The sequence below is a fragment of the Rhinolophus ferrumequinum genome, chromosome 23 (genome assembly GCF_004115265.2).
Source record: "Rhinolophus ferrumequinum isolate MPI-CBG mRhiFer1 chromosome 23, mRhiFer1_v1.p, whole genome shotgun sequence".
NCBI classification, from domain to species: domain Eukaryota; kingdom Metazoa; phylum Chordata; class Mammalia; order Chiroptera; family Rhinolophidae; genus Rhinolophus; species Rhinolophus ferrumequinum.
Genome location: NC_046306.1, coordinates 41,607,681 through 41,632,667, shown reverse-complemented (window position 1 = coordinate 41,632,667; position 24,987 = coordinate 41,607,681). Strand labels below are relative to the sequence as shown.

The 24,987-nt window shown below is 35.2% G+C and overlaps 1 protein-coding gene across 1 annotated transcript in view; it reads right to left on the bottom strand.

Annotated features, from left to right (window-relative positions):
• Positions 1–24,987, bottom strand: part of XRN2 (5'-3' exoribonuclease 2) — an 85,220-nt gene that overhangs the window by 19,869 nt on the left and 40,364 nt on the right. Inside the window, exons 19-27 of the mRNA XM_033095033.1 lie at positions 24,814–24,903; positions 24,099–24,171; positions 19,965–20,048; positions 18,721–18,818; positions 17,996–18,075; positions 16,714–16,770; positions 8,825–8,893; positions 8,599–8,730; positions 6,437–6,564 (exon numbers count right to left, since the gene is read on the bottom strand). Coding sequence (XP_032950924.1) covers positions 6,437–6,564; positions 8,599–8,730; positions 8,825–8,893; positions 16,714–16,770; positions 17,996–18,075; positions 18,721–18,818; positions 19,965–20,048; positions 24,099–24,171; positions 24,814–24,903 — 811 coding nt within the window. The remainder of the gene's footprint in view (positions 1–6,436; positions 6,565–8,598; positions 8,731–8,824; positions 8,894–16,713; positions 16,771–17,995; positions 18,076–18,720; positions 18,819–19,964; positions 20,049–24,098; positions 24,172–24,813; positions 24,904–24,987) is intronic.

The following is a 24,987-nucleotide window of genomic DNA, read 5'->3' as shown; positions in this document are numbered from 1 at the left end:
TTCCTCTATCCAGCACTAGTTATCTTCAGTTCTTTACCACCAAGCCTACAAATGCTATCACCATTTCCAAAGGACATTAAGGGAGCAAAGAAACCATATCTGATGGATTAGCTGGGATCACCACATTGTTCAGGCTGAGCTATTCCATGGCAATGTGATTTTCTTCTTATTTCTGGTATTTGATCTCACCACAAGGATTCTTCTACATTATATCCACTAAAGGAATGTGTGCACATTTGTGTGTAAATTTGGACTGAAGATGCATGGCCATTGACAAGAGTGCGTGTTGTATTTACTGGTGCAGTAGCTGTGTCAGTGTAAATTGCCCCTATGTCCCTGTGCACCTTCAAGCTCTGGACAGGGTAACGTCACAGACCATTTTACCCCTTTGGCTGCTGGCATTATCTGACTTCATTCTTCCTCTCCCCTCTCTCTTCCCCTGGCCCCCTGCAATAAACCACAGCCTTTTAAGATTTTGTTTCTTCAGTTTTGTTCACCTGAGGTTTGGTTGGTCCAGTTCTAACAGTTTTGAGGGCTATGGCGGCTACAGGGCATAGCTTTTCTTCTACTTTTTCCTGACAGACACCAGGAGTGTTGGTCAGTGGTCAGTCTGGAAGCTGTGATACCATTATGGGCAGAAGTAAATGTCCAAGAGCCATAAGAAAAAAGGAACTGATAAGAATGTGTCAACAAGCAGCTTGCTTTAACAATAACCTGAATGTGCTTTCACCATTTACTGGTAAAAATCTCAGGGTACTAATAGTGCTTTCAAAGTGATAGATCCTTCTGTTTTATGCGTATGGCTGGATACATATTCCACGTATACTGTGTATATATAGAAATACTTATAAATGTTGTTTACTAAATATTAAGAGGAAAAGCAGGAAAGTAAACTACTGCACCAAGCAGTTCTCCAAGAGGCCCATTAAACTCTGTGTCCTTTCTGTGCTTCACTAAATAGAATAAAACTGCAGAAGTCCATAGATTTCATGACGGAATCTAACAATGCTCCATTCAATGTCGTTAAGCCAGCTTCCAAGATGGCAGTGTAGGACTTGCCCCTGGTACTCCCCATAGCTTGAACCCACTCCAGCTATAGCTCCAATATGACTATCAAGGCAGCTCCTGAGTAGCTTACCCCCAGTACACCCCATGGCCTAAGTCATCTCCAACTACAGCTGTAACTGACCTGCCAAGGTGGTCCCGGCGCAGCATGCCCCCAGGTCTCCATGAGGCCTATGCCCATCCCAGCTCCAGCCTCAGTTGGCACGCCAAAGAAACTCAGCCCATACAGTCCATAAAGGGAAAGCTACTACACAAGGCCACTCCTTCAAAATCAGGAGATTGCTGTTTCATGTATTTATAAAAACAAATAGAGAGACATTCAAAATGAGGATACAGAGAAATATGTTCCCAACAAATGAATAGGAAAAAAAAACAGAAAAGGAACTAAACAAAATGGAGACAAGCAATACCTGACTAAGACTGCAAAACAATGGTTATAAAGATGCTCAATGAACTTGGAGAAGAATAGATGAACTCAGTGAGAACTTTAATAATGAGAGAAAATATAAAAAGAACCAATCAGAACAGAACAGAATAACTGAAATGTAAAATAAACTAAAGGAAATCAATAGCAGATTAGATAAAGCAGAAAAACGAATCACCAAGCTGGAAGACAAGGTGGTGGAAATCACCCAATCTGAAGAACAAAAAAAAGAAAGAAAAAGAGGAGTTTAAGGCACCTCTGGAACAACATCAAATACACAAATATTTGAATCACAGGGGTCCCAGAAGGAGAAGACAAAGAAAGGGACAGAAAACTTATTATGTTTCCTCAAAAATAAGACCTAACCAGAAAAAAAGCCATAGCATGATTTTTCAGGATGCCAGTAATATAAAATAAGCCCTACCATATTTCCCTGAAAATAAGACCGGGTCTTATATTAATTTTTGCTCCAAAAGACGCACTAGGGCTTATTTTATATTACGAGCATCCTGAAAAATCATGCTACGGCTTCTTTTCCAGTTAGGTCTTATTTTCGGGGAAACACGGTATTTGAAAAAAATAAGGCCTGAAAACTTCCCTAACCTGGTGAAGGAAACAGACATCCAAGTGAAGCAAAGAGTCCCAAACAAGATGAACCTAAAAAGGCCCACACAGACAACATAATTAAAATACCAAAAGTTAGAGTCTTAAAAGCATCCAAAGAAAAACAGCTGGTTATGTACAAAAGACTATAAGCTGGTTTTTCAGCAAAAACTTTGCAGGTCAGAAGGGAATAACAGCACGATATACAAGGTCAGACAAATAAGTTCGTGAACTTGTTGCAACGACATTGCTAACCTTTTTTTTTTTAATATGAGGATTATTCATTATGAATTTGTACCAACTGGACAAACAGTTAACCAAGTTTACTGTTTGGAAGTGCTGAAAAGGCTGTGTGAAAAAGACGATCTGAACTTTTCATCAACAATTTATGGCTCTTGCATCACGACAATGCGCCAGCTCATTCGGCACTGTCTGTGAGGGAGTTTTCAGCCAATAAACAAATAACTGTACTGGAACACCCTCCCTACTCACCTGATCTGGCCCCCAATGACTTCTTTCTTTACCCGAAGATAAAGGAAACATTGAAAGGAAGACAATCTGATGACATTCAGGACATCAAGAATACGATGACAGCTCTGATGGCCATTCCAGAAAAAAGAGTTCCAAAATTGCTTTGAAGGGTGGACTAGACCATGGCGTTGGTGCATAGCTTTCCAAAGGGAGTACTTCGAAGGTGACTATAGTGATATTCAGCAATGAGATATATAGCACTTTTTCTAGGATGAGTGCACAAACTTAATTGTCAGACACTGTATGACAAACCCATAGCTAACGTCATACTCAAGGATGAAAAGGTGAAAGATTTTTCCTCTAAGATCAGGAACAAGATAAGGATGCCCACTGTCACCACTCTTATTCAACATAGTATTAGAAGTCCTAACCACAGCAGTCAAACAAGAAAAAAACACAAAAGATATACAAATTGGAAAGGAAGAAGTAAAATTGTCACTATTTGCAGATGGTATGATACTATTTATAGAAAACCCTGAAGAGTCCAACAAAAACTATTAGAATAAATTAAATCAGTGATGTTGCAATTAATATGCAGAAATCTGTTGCAATTCTAAACACTAATAATGAACCACCAGGAAACTAAATTAAGAAAGCAATCCCATTTACAACCGATTGAAAAAACGTAAGATACCTATGAAGAAATTTAACCAAGGAGGTAAAAGACCTGTACTTGGAAAACTGTAAGACATCGATAAAAGAAATGAAGAAGACAAATAAATGAAAGAATATAATATATACTGTACTCATGGATTAGAAGAATTAATATCATTAAAATGTCCATATTACCCAAAAAACCTAGAGATTCAATGGAATTCTCTCAAAATATCAATGACATTTTTCACAGAACTAGAACAAATAATCCTAAAATTTATATGGAACCACAAAAAAACCCCCAAATAACTAAAGCAATCTTGCAAAAGAAGAAAAGTTGAAGGTATCACACCCCCTGATTTCAAACTATATTACAAAGCTGTAGTAATCAAAACAGTATGGTACCAGCAGAAAAACAGATACATAAATCAAAGAATAGAAAACCTAGAAATAAGCAAATGCTATAGTGGTCAATTCATCTATGACAAAGGAGGCAAAAATATATAATGGAGGAAAAGACAGTCTTTTCAATGAATGGTGTTAAAAAAAGTGGACAGATACATGCAAAAAAAAAAAATTAGACCACATTCTTATCCCAAACACAAAAATAAACTCAAAATGGATAGCAGACTTAAATATAAGACCCAAAACTGTCAAGACTCCTAGAAGAAAAGATAGGCAGTAAACTCTCTGACATTGACCTTAACAGTATTTTTTGGGGTATGTCTCCTCAGACAAAGGCAACAAAAACAAAAATAAACAAATGGGACTACATCAAACAAAAAGCTTTCACATAGCGAAAGAAAGTTATCAACAAGACAAAAAGGAAACCTATTGAATGGGAGAATATATTTACAAATGATATATCCAATAAGGGGTCAATATCCAAAATATATAAAGAACTCATACAACTCAACATCACAAACCAAACAATCTAATTAGGAAATGGACACAGGACCTCAATACATATTTCTTCAAAGAAGACACACAGATGGCCAACAGGCACATTAAAAGATGCTCAAGATCGCCAATCATCAGGACAATGAAAACCAAAAGCACAAGGAGATATCACATCACATCTGTAAGAATGACTATTATGAAAAAGACAACAAATAAGTATTGATGAGGATGTGGAGAAAAGGGAACCCTCATGCAGTATTGGTGGTACTGGAAACTAGAACAGCCACTATGGAAAACAGTATGGTAATTCCTCAATAGATTAAAAATAGAGCTACCATACCACCCAGCAATTCCGCTTCTGGGTATTTATCAGATGAAAACAAAAACAATAATTCGAAAAGATATATGCACCCCTAAGGTCATTATAGCATTATTTACAATAGCCAAGGTATAAAAGCAACCTACGTCCATCGATAGGATAAAGAAGATGTGGTATATAATACTCAGCCATAAAAAAAGAACAAAACTGGGCCGGCCCAGTGGCTCAGGCGGTTGGAGCTCTGTGCTCCTAACTCTGAAGGCAGCCAGTTCGATTCCCACATGGGCCAGTGGGCTCTCAACCACAAGGTTGCTGGTTCAACTCCTCGAGTTCCACAAGGGATGGTGGCTCCACCCCCTGCAACTAAGATTGAACACAGCACCTTGAGCTGAGCTGCCTCCTGGATGGCTCCGCTGGTTGGAGCGCAGGATCTCAATCACAAGGTTGCCAGTTAGATTCCTCGAGTCCCGAAAGAGATGGTGGGCAGCAGCCCCTGTAGCTAAGATTGAACACAGCACCTTGAGCTGAGCTCCTGCTGAGTTCCGGGATGGCTCAGTTGGTTGGAGCGCGTCCTCTCAACCACAAGGTTGCTGGTTCTATTCCTGCAAGGGATGGTGGGCTGTGCCCCCTGCAACTAGCAGCGGTAACTGGACCTGGAGCTGAGCTGCACCCTCCACAACTAAGACCGAAAGGACAACAACTTGACTTGGAAAAAAAAAGTCCTGAAAGTACACAGTGTTCCCCAATAAAGTCCTGTTCCCCTTCCCCAATAAAATCTTTAAAAAAAAAAAAAGAACAAAACCTTACCATTTAAAAAAAAAAAAGAACAAAACCTTACCATTTACAACAACATAGATGGACTTTGAGAGTACTATGCTATGTATAAGTCAGAGAAAGACAAATACCATAAGATTTCACTTAAATGTGCAACTAAAAAACAAATGAACAAACAAAACGAAACAGAAACAAATTCAGATACAGAGAACAATCTGTTGGTTGCCAGAGAAGGCGGTGGCGGTGGAGGGGATGAGCAGGAAAGAAGAGATTAAGGTATACAAAATTCCAGTTACAAAATAAGTCAAAAGGATGTAATATACAATGTAAGGAATAAAGCCCTATCTTTTTAATTTAATTTCTATGAAACATTTCAAACATTCAGAAAAATATTTGAAATGATGACACTTAGATTTAACAAATGTTAGCATCTTGCCCCACTCTCTTTCCCTGACATTCTGACATTGTCTGGTTCGGTAGCAACCAGACAACCAGGAATGAAGAAGCAAGGATTTCATGAAGAAAGAGGTTTTGAAAACTTGGCACAACTTAGACTTTCTTGATAAATGAGCACAGCCATGGAATTCAAAAACAACATCAAATGGGGATACAATTCAAAAATAATGCAAAATCTATGAAGCCTAACATTCAACTTTCACCCTTTTCCACTGCAATCCAAATACCATATAATTATTCTACTGGTTAACATTTCTGAACCATTTCTGCCCATAAAACAAGTTATAAGGGGTCAGGAAAAGGCAGTCTTTACAGAACCACCGGGTAAAAAGCATATTCCTACCGAAAGCAGTGGCTGGCTTCATCTTTGGTGGTAATGAGATACAATTTGTTCAAGAAAGGGATATTGTTATCTTTCTATTAAGTGGTTGTAATTCCATATCCACTGCATGTGATTTAATTGCCCCACTACTTGGATTAATGGAATAAATAGCAGTGCATTCCACATACCTCTTTTTGCATATGTTCACTCAAAAGAAGATTTACAAATGAAAATAAGAAATCTAATTCATATATTTAATTAACTATATGAAGAAAAATATCTGAACACTGCAAGGAGTATTCTCTTCTAATTCTTCTAAATTACATGTTTTTAAGTCTACTATCTCTGCACTGATACAATAAATCTTTTTTAGCAATGAAGATTAGAAACCAACCTTTGTAGTAATATTTAATTTAGCATGTAAAGTAACCAATTAGTAAAAACTTACTTGACATAAGTTTTGGAATCTGGGCTTGTCCTCTCAACAGCGGCCTGTATAAGTTACCTTGGTAAGTCACAGGTGGTGGTGCAGCATTACTGTAAACGCCAGTTCCTGAGCCTCTTGGCATAACATGGCTGCAAAAGGAAGCCCCGCCCAAATCAGAAAACAATTATATCTAGATATATCCATCACATCACAGCTGACACAAATTAATCAAGTGCTAGTAGCCATCTCTTTACTACTAGATATGATTAAGATAACACAGATTTAAAGATTAAAAAGGTTCAAAACAGTACCTGGTATTAATGGTGACAGCAAATGTTACTTGTCACAACAAGATTCTTAATGATAATCATTTAAATATTTACTAATTACTTTAAGCGAAAATATGTCTATTTTTCTTTTTTTGGGTTACATTTCAGTTTTGTCTATCACTACAGTTGTCTGTCAGTATCTATGGGAGATCCATTCCAGGATGCCTTGGAGATAACAAAATCTGAGGAGTCCCTTATATAACATGGTATAGTACCTACATGTAACCTAGATTTGCATATAAGCTACAGCAGGATAAGCTTACAAATAACATCATTTACGTAGAGTCAGTGTAATACTCAGCACGTGACAAATTCAAGTTTTGCTTTTTGGAACTGTTAGGGATTTTTCCCTCCCCAGTACTTTTGATGCAGTTGGTTGAAATTTGCAGATGCAAAACCTGTGGCTACAAGGGGCCATCTATCTACACTACTACTCTATATCTTACTATTTTCAATTTACTATATCAAACATTTCCCGGTATCTTTCATAGTCTTCATAATTATAATAACTATAGAACAATTTACCATGTCGATGTCTCATATTCAACTAAATCACTCCTCTCATTTAGTACTATTAATAGTATTATAGATAATGCACTAGAGACATTTGGACATAAAACTTTATGCTCCTCTAAAATTATTTTCTCAGGATTAATTCCAAGAAGTAGGAATTTGGATCAAAGTTAAGAGCATCTTCAGAAGTCAGAACTCAAATTAGAGGTACTTCTACATTGCATTCCAAAACAGCTGAAATAATGCAAAGAGATATCTTAAGAATATTTTAAATTCGTATTTCTTTTACTATTAGGAATAAAGACTTCCAAAAGAACCAACCACAATAACAGCTAATGCTTCCAGTATTGAGGAACTATCATAAGCACTTGATAGGCATTAGCTCACTTCATCCTAACAACTTCATGAGATAGGTATAATTATTATTCCCATTTCACACACAGAAAAGGGAGGCATAGAGCAGTTCAGTAGCTTGCACGAAAGTATTAAGTGGTAAAAAGGCATCTGCATCCAGACATTTAGGATCCAAAGCCCATGCTCTTAACGATTATGCCACGCTGTCCCTTACTGTATAAAGTACATGCTGAAGGCAACCTAATGCCGAAATCCCATTTTGAATCTTAAGGTTTTCCTATGAATTGGAAATATCTAAATGTGAGTTATCATTATTAATTCATAAACAATAACTCACTAAAATTTCCCCCAGCCCATTGCTCTTTTTATCCCAACTTTTTACCTGTTATTGTTTCAATAAAGTCCCCTCTCTATATATAGTTCTCTCTGTAGCTAGGAAAAAGATAATTCAATAGCTAATAAGAGCAAAGGATAAAAATCAGAAATTCACAGAAGAAATACAAATTAACAGTAAACATATTAAAAGAGACTCAATCTAACCAATAAGCAAAGCAATGAAAAATTCAAGCAACAATGAGATAGATATAACTGCTTGAATATTGGTTAAGTAAAAATCTAGGAGAATTGGGGCTTTGTGTACTATTGTGTTGGTTAACACTTTAAACAGATTCTATTGTACATTAATTCAGCTAAAACTTTCTTGAGAGTAAAGGGAATGTTTTCTTTTTAAATAACTGTCAGAAAGATAGCAAACTCTCAAGAGAAAACAGTGGAATTCTCAAGCAACACATAAAGTAAAATATAAATCAAAGAAACAAAAGTGAATTTTAAAATTGAAGAAAAGCCAGAAAAGTATAAAATCATTAAAATGTCTGTAAAAAGTTGTATCTAATACTCTCTTAAATATCTGTGGCAAAAATACTGACAGTGCTTTATGGATGCTTCAGAAAAAGCAAACTATACAAAGGATAGAAACCTACCACTCACCCCAAAGTCCTGAATGCTGCCTGATCCAGGTGGACAGGCCGCCGGTCCCGATTAAAGCCAAGCTGGGGCTTCCACTGCCGTCCATTGCTGGATTTTTCCCAGTCACTAGGTTTCAGTACTGGTGCTGGTTTTCTGATCATTTGAAAATACAAGAGTTATAGAGATGAACATCGTTTATATAAAACAAATTCAGGTAGTCCATATTTTATAACTACATTGTTGTTACCTTGCTCCCGGAAGCATTACAGCTTTGAAAATATAATCTTCAGCAAACTGCGGGTCTTTAAAATCAATACTAGAAGAGAATAATACACAATTTAATGATTTATTAGCCTGGCTCAACTATCCCATACACTAAAGTAATATTCATGTTTAAACAGAATAAAATCCAAAAGTCTTCTCCAAAAATTATTTTTCAGTCAATAGTTTTGCCAAATGTCTAAATATGTTCCTCACCAAACTGCCGCTAATTACTAATACATAGCCTTCATGTAACTCTCTGGGGTAAGAGCCACGTTCTAGCCGTTCTAGCTCTGATCACAGAGAAATAGTAGACATTGCTTCACCTCAACTCTTGAGAAATTCTAGTATATTACAGACAAGTTGAAGAGGTGCAGAACAACAAAAAATAAAAAAAACACCTTTCATTTTGTTCAGTCCCTGGCAAACACTCTCCCTAAGGAGAGTTTCTAAGAGTTTCTAAGAGCATTCTAAGGAAGATCAGCTCCTGTTGCAATAAGGAAAAGATGAAAACAACAATACAAACATTTGCAAAATAAAAAAATACACACAGGGCGGTCGGTTAGCTCAGTTGGTTAGAGCGAGGTGTTCTTAACAAGAAGGTTGTCAGTTCGATTCCCCACATGGGCCACTGTCAGCTATGCCCTCTACAACTAGACTGAAACAACTACTTGACTTGGAGCTGATGGGTCCTGGAAAAACACACTTAAATAAATACAAGTTAAAAAAAAAAATGAATACAAATAATCTCTGGGGGGAAAAAAAACACTAAACTTCCCAGGTGTAACCCGGTATCCTGTTCTACTAATGTGTGTTTCTTCAATAAATGAAACAGTCACAATTTGAAAACTACACAAAAGCTTATTTTATAAGGCTGTACATTTCAGACTTTGAGTATAATAAGCTAGGTTAAACTTCCTTTCTGGTGGTATGTGTATGTATCTATCCCAAAGGTTGGTAAGTACAGAAGACTTTCTTCTGACACAGCAATGCCTCTCTAGGACTCTGGACAAATGTCTGATTTATACAGAGGGTGTCAAAAAATATATATATATACATTTTAAGAACGTAAAATCTATTAAAATTGTAATACTCAATATATACTGATAATGAAGGCTGAATACAAGTCACTTGACTTCTGCAATTACAAAAGATGCTCAAAGTGGTTACCATCAGCCTCCAGACACTTCTGATTAGTCGACGAGAGTCCACTTGTACATATTTTTTTTTGGCACCCCCAGTACTTAATAATGCTCATAACATCAGTATTCATAATGTAGAAAACCATAAAACCTAAGTGGTCCTAAGTCCATGAATAACAGTGGACTGGTTTAAAAAACTATAGTTTTTCCTAAAAATGGAATATTCAGCTAATATTTTGAACATTTTGGCAATGGAATAATGGCATGAGAACATATATATATATATAAAAAACAGACTAGACATGTATTTACCAAAAGGTTACCAATGATATTCTCTATATAATCAACCATCTCTTTTCCTTCTTTGTGCTTTTTTAATATTTTCTAAAATTCTTCCAGTGATTACAAATTACTGTTGCAATCAGTTTAAAAAGGTTTTATTGAACTAGTTGACCTTTTAGATAGCTAACTTTTTTCTCTTCAAATACTGCTACTTTAAATTATTAGGGCCCATTTGTAATAGAGAAATTTTCATTGCAGTAGGATTTAACTGTATATTTTAAGTACACAAAAAGATTTGTTTATTAAAAAAATGCTATGAGCTCAACAACAGCTGAGTAACATTTCATTCACTCCATCTGTTCCTCTTACAACTCATTCTTCACTAGCAACTGTTTTTATCTCAAATGTTCTCTATTGGGCAAGGTGGCTTAAGCAGGGCAAGTCAGGACAGGCAGTGTTAAACGTTTCAGAGAGGTTAACAGGGAAAACAGTAGTTAAGTACTTGGGCTCATACAAAATAAAGAGAAAACTGGTAATAAAGCAAGACTTGCAACAAAAGTGTCTCAAAGCAGTTATCTCTGTGTCCGCAGGGCTTTTCAGCAGTTTACCGAACTCTTAAGAGTGCCCAACTACATACATGGCTCATGGTAGGAGTGGAGATACAAACACATCGAACCTGCCTCCCTTTCTAATAAGGGAAACAGAAAATGTTTAATAACAGTTTTATAAGGAGTAAAGTGGAAAAGGCAACAACAAGCACAGAAAAAAAGCTGAGTCAAAGCATGTGCACACCACATACAAGTCTTTGTGAGTGTGTAGGCTAAAAGCATGGTGGAAGAGGAAGGTGATTCTTTCACCTGGGATCAAGGAAAACGTCATCTATTAGGTTGGTGCAAAAGTAATTGTGGTTTAAAAGGTTAAAAACAATTGCAAAAACCGCAATTTGTGCACCAACCTAAAAAAAAGCCATGGTTTAAGATGGGACAGAATTGGTTATAGGATGATAGAGGAAATAAATGGAACAGACAAGAAAAGGGGTCCCAGGACCAAGGAATAGTTCAGTTTAAAGCAGCCTTCTCAATGGGGAACTGGGAGAGAAGCAAGCCTTCAAAAAAATGATTTGAGTGACTATATTCTCAATTCTCCCAAGGAAGATACATAACTAGTATCGCTCTAAATGCACAGGACACAGACTGATTCATTACATGCAAAGAATGCTTTAAGTTCTCAGATTTAATTCTCAGGTGGCACCACAGTTGAGAAGGGCAAGATTGGAGTGCAAAAGTATGTCAACAGAAGTGGGCAGTAAGATAGGCTGGTTGAACTGGTATACTGTCGTGAAGGGCTTGTTACGACCGTAACATGGAAGCCACTACAAGTTGTCAGTAAGGGAGTAAAAGCAATCAAAGATCCAATTCAAAAAGAATCACCCAGCAGCAGTGTTAGAGAGAGCAGGGGGAGAAAACCAAAAGGAGCCTTCAACATGTACTTGAGGTAGAAATGTACGGCAAGCACAAGAAATGGCAGGGGTGGAAATGGAATGAAGAGCACATTAAGGTGAGGGCTCAAGGTAGAAGATCTGCAAGTCATACAAAGAAAGAGCTGAAACTAAGAAAAGGAAGGGGACAGCCAAAGTAAGACGCTTCAGGCAAAAGAGATAATCATGGGGTACAGGGATACTCTCTCCTGACAGACAATGGTTATAAACAAGAGATTTGATAGATGAAACAAATGTTTAGGAAAACAAATTCATTTATTCGTCAAATATGTGCAGTTTACTATATGTCTATTCTTCAATAAAATTGTTTTAAAAATTCCATTATTCATGCTCATGCTCTGAAAGGGAAAATATTGCTCATGCTCTGAAAAGGAGTATCTAAAAATAAGTTTGGAGATCCCTAGTAAACGGACAAGGAACACTATTTATAATCTCAAAGATTAAAGCACTCTTTTCCATTGGATCTTTGAAAACAATTTAAAGACTTAACTCTCCTAAAACGATTTAAGCTTTCAATGGTTGAGAGATTTTCAGTATTTTAATTTGTTCCCAAAAATATATACTAAGAACTATTATGTTTTTAGAAATTAAATAAAAGAAGCTGGAGCACAACTCAACTGTACTTTTCCAGTGTGATAATATAAACCACAACTTAAACAAATCTCCTAAAAGTGAAATAGACAGACTAGGCAGGATCCCATTAGACAAAGACCATAGGGTAATTTTCATTTGGATCCAAACTTTGGAAGTTTCTTCGTTTTCTTCATATTTATGTAATTCAAATTCTTATAGGTAGAGGACTAAGAATAATGGAAATAATTTTATTATAATAAAATATAGAAATAATACGGGAATAATAAAGGGAAAAAAATACAGATTACTCATTGACAAATTTCCATCACCAGAACCAAAAGGGATTAATTGTGGAGTTTATCAGGGGAGGGAAAGCAATAACACTGAGATAAGAAAGAAGCACTCTCAGGGAGGAAATGAGTTAACAGTACAGCCTATGGATTAAACAGGCTGCCCAGCTGAGGTAAGAAAATTTGTGTTTTGATTTGTATTGTTTCATCTAATTTGGTAAACAGGAGAAGTGCTTTGAACCATTTCTTCCAGGTGGAATAGTGCTGACTAAACCAGCATAACCTTCTATGAACCAGACCAGCTCTGACCCAGGAGTAGCATAACAGATCCCTTCCTTGGCAGGTAACCTCCCTATTTTAATCACCTAAGTGTCTTCATAAACACACCAAGAACCGCCACCCCCCCCCCCCGAAAAAAAAATGTGAACCTAAACATGGTTGAAAGTAAGGAAACTGAACAGTGTTTTTGTTTCATAAGTAGCACTTTAAAACTATTTGTAAGAAAAAACTTGTAGCAAAGTCTCAACAGAAAAGTAATAGAATATACAACACCTTTTTTGGATTCAATTCACTTTAAGAATTACCCTTAGAAATGTTTTTTATTAGAAACAGTATTTTAAGTACTATTATTGTTTGAGAATGCTAGCACACTTCACAAAGAAAGCAGAGAACTCCAAATATCAAGTTTAATTTTTACTCTACCTTTCCCTAATACATTCCATAATTAATGATAAATCAGCATACCAATGCAAACTGTTCTTGCAGGGAAAATTGTGTGATTCATATACTTGACATTTTAAAACACTTAAAGAGTTTATAGGACTTAGGACGTCTTCTCTGACATTTTCTCAGAAGAGGTTAACCAGTTCAGTGTCCTATGAAGTATCACAGGCGGTGAAAGTTAAACCCTCCCAAGTGTTTTCAACCCATTAAGTCTGTTTCTGACTGCTTGTACTCTACTTCCTTCAGGCTTTGGATTTCAAGGTATCTGCTTGCCAACCATGAGCTTTATAATCACTGCAGTAATGGTTACATTAAAAATTCCATCTTCACACACATTTGCGTTTTCAAAAAATCTCCTTGAAGAGATAAAACATTCTATCCCTTGCCTGATCCATCCAAAGGTGAATACAGAAAGTTTGAGAAACACTTCTCTGAAGGAATAAGTTTGAACTCTTAGAAGACTTTGATAAACACCAGTTCCAACATTATGAACAACTGAGCTTTTACATAAGTTTAGAACTATGCTAGATGCTATGAGAGGAAAAGATAAACCTGACAATGCTACTGATGAAAAGAATATATATAATAGGTTATATATTTTATAGATTACCTTTTAGAAGAAAAGAAAAGTAATGAAGGGTAGGTTACAAAGGGAAGAGCATTCCAAACAATGGGAGGAAGGCACAAAGCTCAATGGGATACTGAAAGGATAAGCCTGGTTAAAGAGGTGACCTTGAAGAACTGTGGGGATTCAGGCACAGAACTACAGCTCTGCCAAATTATGACAGCCTTGAAAAAGCAAAGGAATGTAATTCTACTGGCACTACAGAGTAACCAGATTTCTGAGGTGCGGCAATGTTTAAAAAAGATAAGCCTTATATTACGTGCCAATGCCAATAGATTCAGTGGGAAGGTGGAATCAAATAAATCAGCTGGGAGATCACCAGGAGAAGAGAATAAAAAAATAGGCTCACGGGGAATAGCTAGATATAAAAAATAATTGGAAAGAAAATAATTTTCAGAATAGTGGTGCAGACATAGGGAGTAATAATGTAAAGTGAGAAGCCAAAGCATATAATGGGCTCCTAAGTCTGGGCAACTGGGGAAACAGGAGGTCCAGGGACAGAAAGGAGAGATCAGCAAGGAGAACTGGTGAAGGACATAGGACAAAGTAGTTTGAACACCGAGTCTGAGGTAAAACAAAGGTATGTGTGTGTATATCTAATCCTCCAGATGGACAGAAAATTGTGCTGCTGCAACAGGAAAATTATTTTTCTGTAATTTAAAATCATATGCAGGATTTATATATTTAGAGTTGACAAAGAATTACTATAAAAATAAATATTAAGTCAAAGCAAATTACAATGGTGAAGAGCAGGATGAGTTAAATTAAGGGAGATAGTTCAGTTCTATTCAAAGTTAAGCTGCTGATAGGTTGAATGATTTACGGAATCAGAATTGGAAAAAAAAATTTCCTAGGTCACAGCTAACCATATTTTCTTCTATGACTTTTAAGACACTTCAATAACCTCTACAGTATACTTTCTTAACACTACAGATTAAGTCCTAATGTGATGGGTAGAACCCACCTAAACTCAACGAGAAAACAACTTTTCAAATATGGAATGTAATGCTGGATGTATCCAAGTAGAGAAAGGGGGAAAATGCCAGGAATCAAAATAAAGAGAAATAACTGACAACCAGCACTGGAAGCTGCATTTTCAGATTCTCGTTTGTAAAGCAAAAACGACAGTGGGATACACCTGAAACAAACACATAAAAACTGCAGTAAACTGGATTTTGCCCTCAACACTACCCCTCAAAGAAAATATTGAAACATTGAGAATTAACTCATAGACTAGGAAGGTAAAAGGTAACTGGTCTTTCATGACTCTCTAGGATATTAACTCAATCAAATCAATTTTATTTTGAAGTTATTTCAACATACACCGGAATAAGCACCTGGATCGATATTTGTTTTTTAAATTTAATAATCTTGTGAACACAGAAGATACCAAATAATACCAAAGGACCTTTCAGGATCAGAAACAATCAACGACATCAAACAATAACTCCAGGATTTGTCGATTTTGTACTCTTCCCTTGGGCAAGACACTCTAACCTAATTAGAAAGTTAAGTAGAATTAACTATTTCTAAAGGGCAGAAAGGACCTTGAAAACATGCAGAAAAATTGAGGAGCACAAGCAAACATGTGACAATCCAAAGAGAGAACTGGTGAGATTAACTGGCCTGAAGTATCGCGGCAAGCCAGAGACCCCAAGGGTTGATGTGCAGTGTCCACAGCCGATCTGTGGGAGCCAGACTGTGATGGGCATAGGACATAGGCTTACAATTCTGAACTCCACACTTAACAAAAGAGTCCAAAGACAAAGAGCCAGGACAAATTATATGTAAAGATAAACAAAAGCAACTAGTCTAGGAAGATTTTCCAAATTCACAATGGTTTTCTTTAAATAAAAGCCTTTTTAGAATGGCAGTTGCTACCTAAATCCGTTCAAGATAGGAAAATAAACGTGGGTATACTTCACAATGAGAAATCTAAGTAAATACTAAAATATTTCCTGAGAGTGAGAGAAATAATAACGAGTGGGAAAGGAGGATTTAGGAAGAGCTTTTGCAAAATCCTTGAATTACTAGGATGTGTCCGTCTTACTCTCATCTAAAGATTGAAGAAAGTGACAACATAAACCCTGTCATCAAGATTGGTAATTATATACAACAATTATACAAATGAGTAGTAAGTTAGTTGATTTTTATTCTAAACAGTCATATTATATTTTACATTATTCTTAACAGAAAATGTTGTCACCATTGAAGAAATGAGGTATAAGTTTTCTAGGTAGCAGAAAGTAGCCCTGTAAGTTTATAACAATTGCTGATTGAAATTACTACAAATTCATTCTATCTCATCTTGGGCAAAATAAAGTACACAAGTTTTGTTTTTAAACTCTACAGGGCTACAACTAAAAATATAATTAAGATAATCTGTTACTTAACAGTGAGGCTGTATGGGCCTCTAGTATGCAAAGCTCTGTTTGCTCCAATACAACAAACTACTCCCGGAGACTCCTACTTTCTACCTCCCACTTTCTTAATCTGGGAAGAATTAGAGGTTGTCAGGGGAAACCAGAAAGCAGAGACTCAAGTTTGTTAAATCAGTAACCTTAACAATATACATAATTTAAAGTCAAGAGGCTCTGCGCTCTGAGGTCTGCAACATAGGGGCTTCTCTAACTCAAAGTACCGGTGGAATAATAGCTGCCATTTCCTTGTGAATCAGTCTTCTTAAACTTATTTGCAAGTTCAGAGTTGTGTGCTGAATGCCATGAATTTTGGAAAACTTACCTGACTGCAGTGTTCTGTGTCAGATCCCGTAACATGGGAACAGGAGAACATACTATTCTAAAGAGAAACGAGAAGAAGCATTTATTTGTAAAGTATAACCTTTTAGATAAATGGAAGTAAGAAGGTGCTATGTTTGTTATGCTTTAGAAAACAGAAATCATTAAAATACAAAAAACAATATAATCATTTTTTATCTTTAAAAAAGGACCCTGTCTCCCTTGTTTATAATCTCATTAACAGAAACAATTATGGGCAACGGGCTTATATCAGAATTTGTAAAGAATACCTACAAACCAAAAAGGGGGTAGGGGAACAGATAAATGAGTAGAAAAATAGCACAGGTATTTTATAAATGAGGAAAACCAAATAAATATGGCTTAATTCTCATTAGTAATCAGAGAAATGCAATTGTAAACCACATTAAGATGACAATAAGCATCCATCAGGTTTGACAAAAATAAAGGTTGTAACAATTCCAAGGGTTTTGCAAGAATACAGAGGAACAAGATCTCTCACAAACTGCTGTTGAGATTATAAAATAAGTGTAATTACTTTGGAAAACCACCCGGAATTATCTAGAAAAAAAGAAGATACACATACTCTCTCTATGACCAGCAATTCTATTCCTGGAGATATAACCTGGAGCAGTAGTTCTCAAACTGTGAGGATGTTAAAAATTGAGGATCCCAAAGAGATTTTATGTTTAGATCTATCAATATGTACCTATTAAAAATTAAACCTAAGAAATTTTAAAAATAAGAATTTAAAAGTATCAGTGATAAACCTATTACATGTTAATGTAAATAACATTTTTATGAAAAACTATTTTTTACAAAGCAAAACAAAGATAAACGAGAAGAACATCATTGTTTTACATTTTGAAAATTTCTTTAATAGCTGGATTCTCTTATCTGCTTCGATTCAATCTCTAGAGTTATCACACTACACTTGGCCTCTGGAAAACTCCACTGTACACTCAAGAGAGAAAGAGAGTGACAAAAGCAGATAATATCATCATAACGTCTTAGAACTATTATGAAAATAGTTTTAATGTTGTGGATCTCCTACAAGGGTTTTAGGAATGCCTTGGGCTCCCTGCACAAAGTAACATAGGTATTATGTTGAAGAGCTGGGCTTTGACCCAAGTCGTTTAACAGGTTTTCTGTTGTTTTGTTTTCTATTTTCTCACTATCACTAGAAAATAAAACATTTAGGCAAAAAGGTAAAAATGCTAACGAAACTTCATCCCAGTCACCCCAATTATACACAGATGAACACTTACTGATCTGGAAGGATGGCTTCTTCATCCAAAGAAAATTTTCCTTGAATCCCATGACATAATTCAGGTGGTACATCCATTGGCTGTGGAAAAATGCATTCCTGATTATATATCCAAAAGAATGGAAAGCAGGGATTCAAACATATATTGCTACATCAATGCTCATAGTAGCATTATTAATAGCCAAAAAGTGGAAACAACTCAGTTCCCATCCACAGATGAGCGGATAAACAAAACATGGTATATGCATACAATGTACTATTTATTATTCAGCCATAAAAGGAGTGAAATTCTGATATATGCTACAAAATGGATAAACCTTGAAAACATGCTAAGTGAACCAGACACAAAAGGACACACATTATATGATTCCATTTATGTGAGGTACAAGAAAAGATAAATTTATAGAGACAGAAAGTAAAAGAGAGGTTACCAGAGGTTGGGGAAGGGCAGAATGGAGTGTTACTGTTTAATATTGTTTAATGCAGAGTTTCTGATTGGAAAAATGAAAAAGTTCTGGAAATGGATAGTGGTGATGGTTGCACAATATTGTGTATGATCTTAATGCCACAAAATTATACACTTAAAAATGGTTAAAATGGTAACTTTTTATATTTTTATATTTATATAAAATGTTTATATTTTACAAAAATTTTAAAAATGCATTCCTGATTAACAAAATAAATATATTATCTAAAAATACTTCATGTTTGAAAAAGAGACCATACCTCTGTGGAACCTGTCTGGTATAACTCTAAAATGAAGTCATGAAGTGGGTGATGTTTCCCTACAAATAATACATCGCCTCCAAGACTGTTTCTTCTAGCTGGAGAAAAAGAAAGAAAAGAATAAAGATCAAGCAATTACATCTGCAACAGCAATTTTTATGAAAATAAAATGAGCATCTAAATTATAAAAACTTTAATTATAAAGTTTATAAAAAATACTTTAAAATAGACCTGCATGTGTGATGTGTCTCTGTAGAGGAAAAAAACTTTGACAATAAGGTTTCAAAGATCATTGACTATCAGAAAAAAACTGTAACTAAAAGATATCTGAATACAGTATTGCAAGATAAAGGACAAAGTTTTCTTATTTATAGAGAACTCAATTTCTTTCTTTCTTTCTTTTTTTAATACTGGGACACAGTGTGTTTTTCCAGGACCCATCAACTCCAAGTCAAGTCGTCGTTTTCAATCTAATTGTGGAGGGGGCAGCTCACTGGCCCACGTGGGAAGTGAACTGGCGACCTTGGTGTTATGAACAATGAATGCGCTCTAACCAACTGAGCCAACGAGCCGCCCCAAGAACTCAATTTCTCACTGTAAGATATATATAAACATTCCCTGAGGAAACAAATTGTATCATCTAATAACAAAGATTATTCTAAGGGTGGTTGATAGAGAAATTACTTCTATAGGTTTATTATACTGGTATTGAATAAATTTTCCAACAGAGTCCAGCTTTACAATTTCCCTATACTTTTAACTATTAGTAGTAATGACAAAATACCCCTTTTTGTGCAAAATAACATTTCAAAGTTAGCACTCTGAGGGCAAATGTTTCTGTTTCAACCTAACCTTTCAAGCAAAGTTAGTGTTATTTGGGGCAGATGATGGGAAGAAGACAGAGGTGGGAAATTTATAATACCCTCCCAACGCACAAAACTACTTTTGTGTGTGCATGTCATGTAAGAATCAAAAAGTTAAAGGATATTCTTGAAATGTTGCTTTTTTATAAATTTAACAAACACTTGTAACTTAAACTTAAATTTTTTAATTTAATTAGTACTCAATTTATGGATAATACATTTTAAGAAGCAAAGTCACCTTTTGTTATAAAGTAGAATCAATTATTTACACTTCCTTTATGGGAAATTTGACAAACAAAAAAAAGGGTTGAATTTTGTAAGAAAGCGTAAAGTCTACATTACACAAACTCAATGTTGACCAAGTGGAAGTATAATTCTTACTCTCTTCTGGAGTGAGGTCTGGGTATACTTCTTCTAGGGCAGCTCGCAGCCTTCGCTCATCCACAAATGGCAACAGAGCAACACCTAGGGAAACAAATGCACACCACCCGCCCCAGCTATTAGGATCACCTAAATTCCAACTTACCATTGATCCAAATAAACATTTCTAATAGAGTATTCCTGCTAATATCAAAATACTTTGGAACTGAACTCTATTTGCCCAAAATTGAGGCGTGAATACTTTCTACATGGTAGTGGAAGAAAAAACTCTATATTTTCCACCCTTAAAATGGCTCATATGGAAAGCAATGTTTGCTGAATCTTAACTCTCTGTTGATAAAGTTTTTGAATTAAATGAACAAGTGGCCACCTGGACATCAGTTTATGTTCTGGCCTTACTAGGATACCCTTGGGCAAGCCAGTTAATCTCCCAAGAGCTTGAACTTATTCTTTGATCTTTCTAAGTCTTGGTTTCTTCTTTTGTAAAAAGACATCATACAACTAAAATACTCAGAGGATCTGTTCAACTAGAATACCTGGAATGTCTTTTCCAGTTCTAAAATTGCACAGTGTTCTGTTTACATTTTAAAACCTAATAATTTATATGCAAAAAAATTTTTAGAGACTTGTTCAAATAACTTTAGGGGGATTGAATAGTGGATGTTCACTTCTAGGCTGAAAATTGTTCTCTTCAGTGTGCTAGAATTAAGCTCATTGTTTTACTTACACATAAATGCATAATTTTCAAAGAAGCACAGCAGTAATATGGTATTACTAGAAAAATACACGAAATTATTGAAGCTATATACATTCTGCTATAAACAGTATAAATAGTATTTTAGCTAAATAAAAATTTTAAGATAGGAAAGAGATAGGCTAACTAGAGCTAAATAATTTTGAAACTAATTGTTACTCAAAACTGCTGTCTTTGTGACTACTGTCTTTAAAATTGACGAAAAATGAAAGGTTTCCAAAGTTGTCATTAATTATTTAGCTACTGTATTTTCAAAGTTAGACAATGTTCAATTTTACTACCTAGGAGGATATTTTTAAAGTTAAAAAGAAATTAAGTTCTAGTGTGAATTTTGAAGAGCCTAAAGAGTGATTTCAAGGATATGAACATCCATCATCTGAGTCAGGGTATTTCAATTACTGGTAGACACTGAAATGGAAAAAAAACTAGGGAGTTACTCAAGTTTTCTTTAGTCATACACTTAAGAAAATTTTTATCATGAAAACTACAACATTATCTAGCTTTTGTTTACTACCTACTAGATATAGGATATAAACAAATTATCAGAAAGACTTTCCTACTGTATCAATTCCAGAAGCTAACTCCAAACAGTAAGCAATTTGCAGTGCTAATGACAACAATAAGGTTACCAAGAAAGAAAGCAGCCCTATTGGCCAGGGTAGGAAGGAATGCCTTACACCCAGATGTGATAATGGTAGTGCCTGCGAGTGAGCTGATAGGAAAAACGACAATAGCAGCTACTTTTTTCTGAGCATTTATTTTCTTTGTTACATGCGTTAGCTCATTTAATCCTCTCAACAACCTAGAGGTAGCCCAAGTAGTGCAATACCAAGGTAAATATAGTGATCAGACTCTCTGGGTTCAGATATCAGTTCTGCCACTGTGTGACTGATCAAATTACTTAAATTCTGTTTGTGTATGAAATACACAGCATTCCAAATAACTATGCCATATTCCTCTTATATATACTAAGCAAATACTATGAAAACACATTGCTATTATTACATATAATGTTGATAAGTACACATGTTCAATAAATATTGAAAAAGTATCCAAACACATTTTATCTTCTACCGTTTTAAGATGTGCTCAACTTAGGCAAGAACTTAAAGTATTATCATTACTTTCAATAAGTTTAAAGACGTGTGTACATGGAGAAATAACTATATTTCCTAATAGAACTAATTTTACCTCAAGAAAGGTGCATTCTTATTACAGTCTAATAAATAAAAATATTTATATAAAATATTATAGGTGTGGGTTGATTGAAACCCATCTTAAAATTAATTTGGAATCTCAAGGGACCCCAAATAGCAAAAACAATCTTGGAAAAGAAAAATCAAGTTGGAAGATTCACACCCCTCCTGATTTCAAAACTTATTACAAAGCTATAGTAATTAATTAGTAAGGTACTGGAAAATGGACTAATTAAAATAGTATAGTACTGGAATAAGGACAGACATATAGACCAACGGAACAGAGAGCCCAGAAATAAACCCTCACATAACAGTCAGACGATTTTCAACAAGAGGGCCAAGACCATTCAACAAAGGAAAGGGCAGTCTTTTCAACAAAGGTACTAAGGAAATGGATGCACAAGAATGAAGTTGGACCCTTGCCTTACACCATACACAAAAATTAACTCAAAATGGATCAAAGACCTAAATGTAAAAGCTGGCACTATAAAACTCTTAGAAGAAAGCCCAGCGAGGAAGCTTCATCATGACAATGGATTTGACAATGATTTCTTGGCTATGACACCAAAAGTACAGGCAACAATAAGAACAAAATAGTCCAACAAAAACTGGACTTGATCAAAATTAAAATATTTTATGCATCAAAGGACAGCATCAATAGTGAAAAGACAACCCACAGAATGGGAGAAAATATATGCAAACCATATATCTGGTAAGAGATTAGTAACCAGAATATATAAAATATTCCTACAATACAACAAAAACCCAATTCAAAAATGGGCAAAGGATCTGAATAAACATTTTTCCAAAGAAGACACAGAAATAGCCAATAAGCACATGAAAAAAATGCTCACCATCACCAATCTTTAAGAAAATGAAAATAAAAAACACAGTAAGATAATCATTTCACACCCTTTGGGGTGGCTATTATCAAAAAACCAGAAACTAACAAATGTTGGAGAGGATGTAGAGAAATTGCAACCATTGTGCATTGCCTTACTTTTCCTCTCTGGACAATTTATACTACAATGATACAGTGAGCAAGTCATCTGCATGCTTATATATTTACTTATGTAACAAATCCAAGCAAGGGTTTATTTAACACTTATGTAAATATATTTACGTTTATTTTACTTTACCATCTCCCATTCTCCCATGCCTCCTTCCCCTCTATTGTAATCAAAAGATCTTCCACAAAGCACCTTCAAAAACCATCTAAGACCCCAATTCATTTGCATATAACAAAATATGGCCACAGAGCACAACGCTTACATAACCCCAGGCAATGAGTCGCATTTTCCATTATCATCCCGTTAAAGTAATACGAAATTTCAGTTACTACATAAACCAAAAGTCAACTCTGAAAATATCACAAAATGATTTTCAATTTGTAAGTTATTGTTTATCTCCCTTTGCTACATAATTCTCTTTAAGTCATTTTACTGGTCATTGATGGGCACCAGGAAAAAGTGAAAACATGATTTTAACAAACATGCTTATTATCCTAGAAAATATATGGTGGAAGACAAGGCTAAAATGACTTGCTGAAAGGGGCTTTGGTGTGAATATTTGGCTTACTGTGTGAGAGACTCTTTATTGTGTTTTACAATCAATCATCACCACACATTTGCTGAGTGGTAAACAGCACCTTGAACTTAGTATTAATTTTATATTGCCATTCTTACAAAATCTGTGAACAAAAGGAATGAGAAAATAAACAAAAAAAAACAAATAAGAAAGAAATAAACTCTAAGTAATGATTAATGCCTAGTATTTAAACTAAATTTCTAATACATTTTTCAAAAGTCTCCATAGAGTCTCAGTCATTCTCCGCACGGACACTGTCATGTTTTTATCTCTCTCAGCAACCTAATAAGGCATCAACGAGCTGCTAACTAGAAGGAGCAAGTCCCAAGTCTTATGAATTAATCACAAAGGAAACAAAAGATATAATGATTAATGTATTTCAACTCAATTTTCTGTTTATCAGAATACTACTATTTAAATTACTATTAATCATTGGTAATCCCAGGTTAAATGGAAAAATATATCAAATTTTCACATATAATTTTTAAAATACTTATCTTTTACAGGGATTTTTTTCATCCCATAAATCATGTTTGCTCACTTTTACCAAAAAGAAAACAATTATTTTAACAAAAAGGAATGATGTCTAAATTTTACCTTGCCATGCATATTTCTTCCCATTCAAATCAATAGCAAAGTCTTCAGGGTAGAAGTCAATTATACTAGAATCCTACATCAGGGAGAAAAGTAAAGATTCAAAACAAAAGTCACATGTTTCTGTTATATAGAATGTGATACAATTTTCGTTCAAGTTATGAAGTCTGATGAGAAAATCAGGTTTTACTCCTTTTAAAAGCTGTTATTAAGGTATCAGGTCATTAATCCCAGGTCTAGTAAAACAAAATCAACAATTTTATTTTAAATGATGGAAAAAAGGATTATAGAATCATAGAGTTGACAACTGTGGGCCCAAGACAGTGAGTGAAGAGTTCACTGACTGTAATAATTCCTATTTCCTGGCTGGGTCTCACTCTTTCTAGCTAGCACACAAAAGCTCAGAGGCGATTTCAGGTAGGTCAGTATTCTGAGCTCTGGTAACCACCACCAGGGCTGGAAAAAGTAAAAATAATAGGCTGAGAACAAAACGACTGTTATAAGAATTTCCCCAAAACACAAATCAATTTTATTTACTGGGTAGGGTACTGATGACAAAGAAAGCAGGAGGGGAAAAGTAGTGAAAAATATACAAATACTTTTACTTTGTTTCTGCCCTTCACTGTTTCAACTGAGATGCAAAACCAACTGTGATTAATGTTAGTAAAACATATGACAAAAACCCTGTTACCAACACATTCAAAATACTAAGACTCACAGGATCACTCATGAGTTTCCGCCATGATGGAGGTAGAAAATTACCACTTGCAGCTGGAAAAACTCCCATAAGTTGTTCCAGTGGTTTAAACTGCAAGGAAGAAGAAACGTTTAAGATAAGACACATAATTTTTATCTAAGCCAAAATTCTATTATGGCTCTAAACAACCAAGCT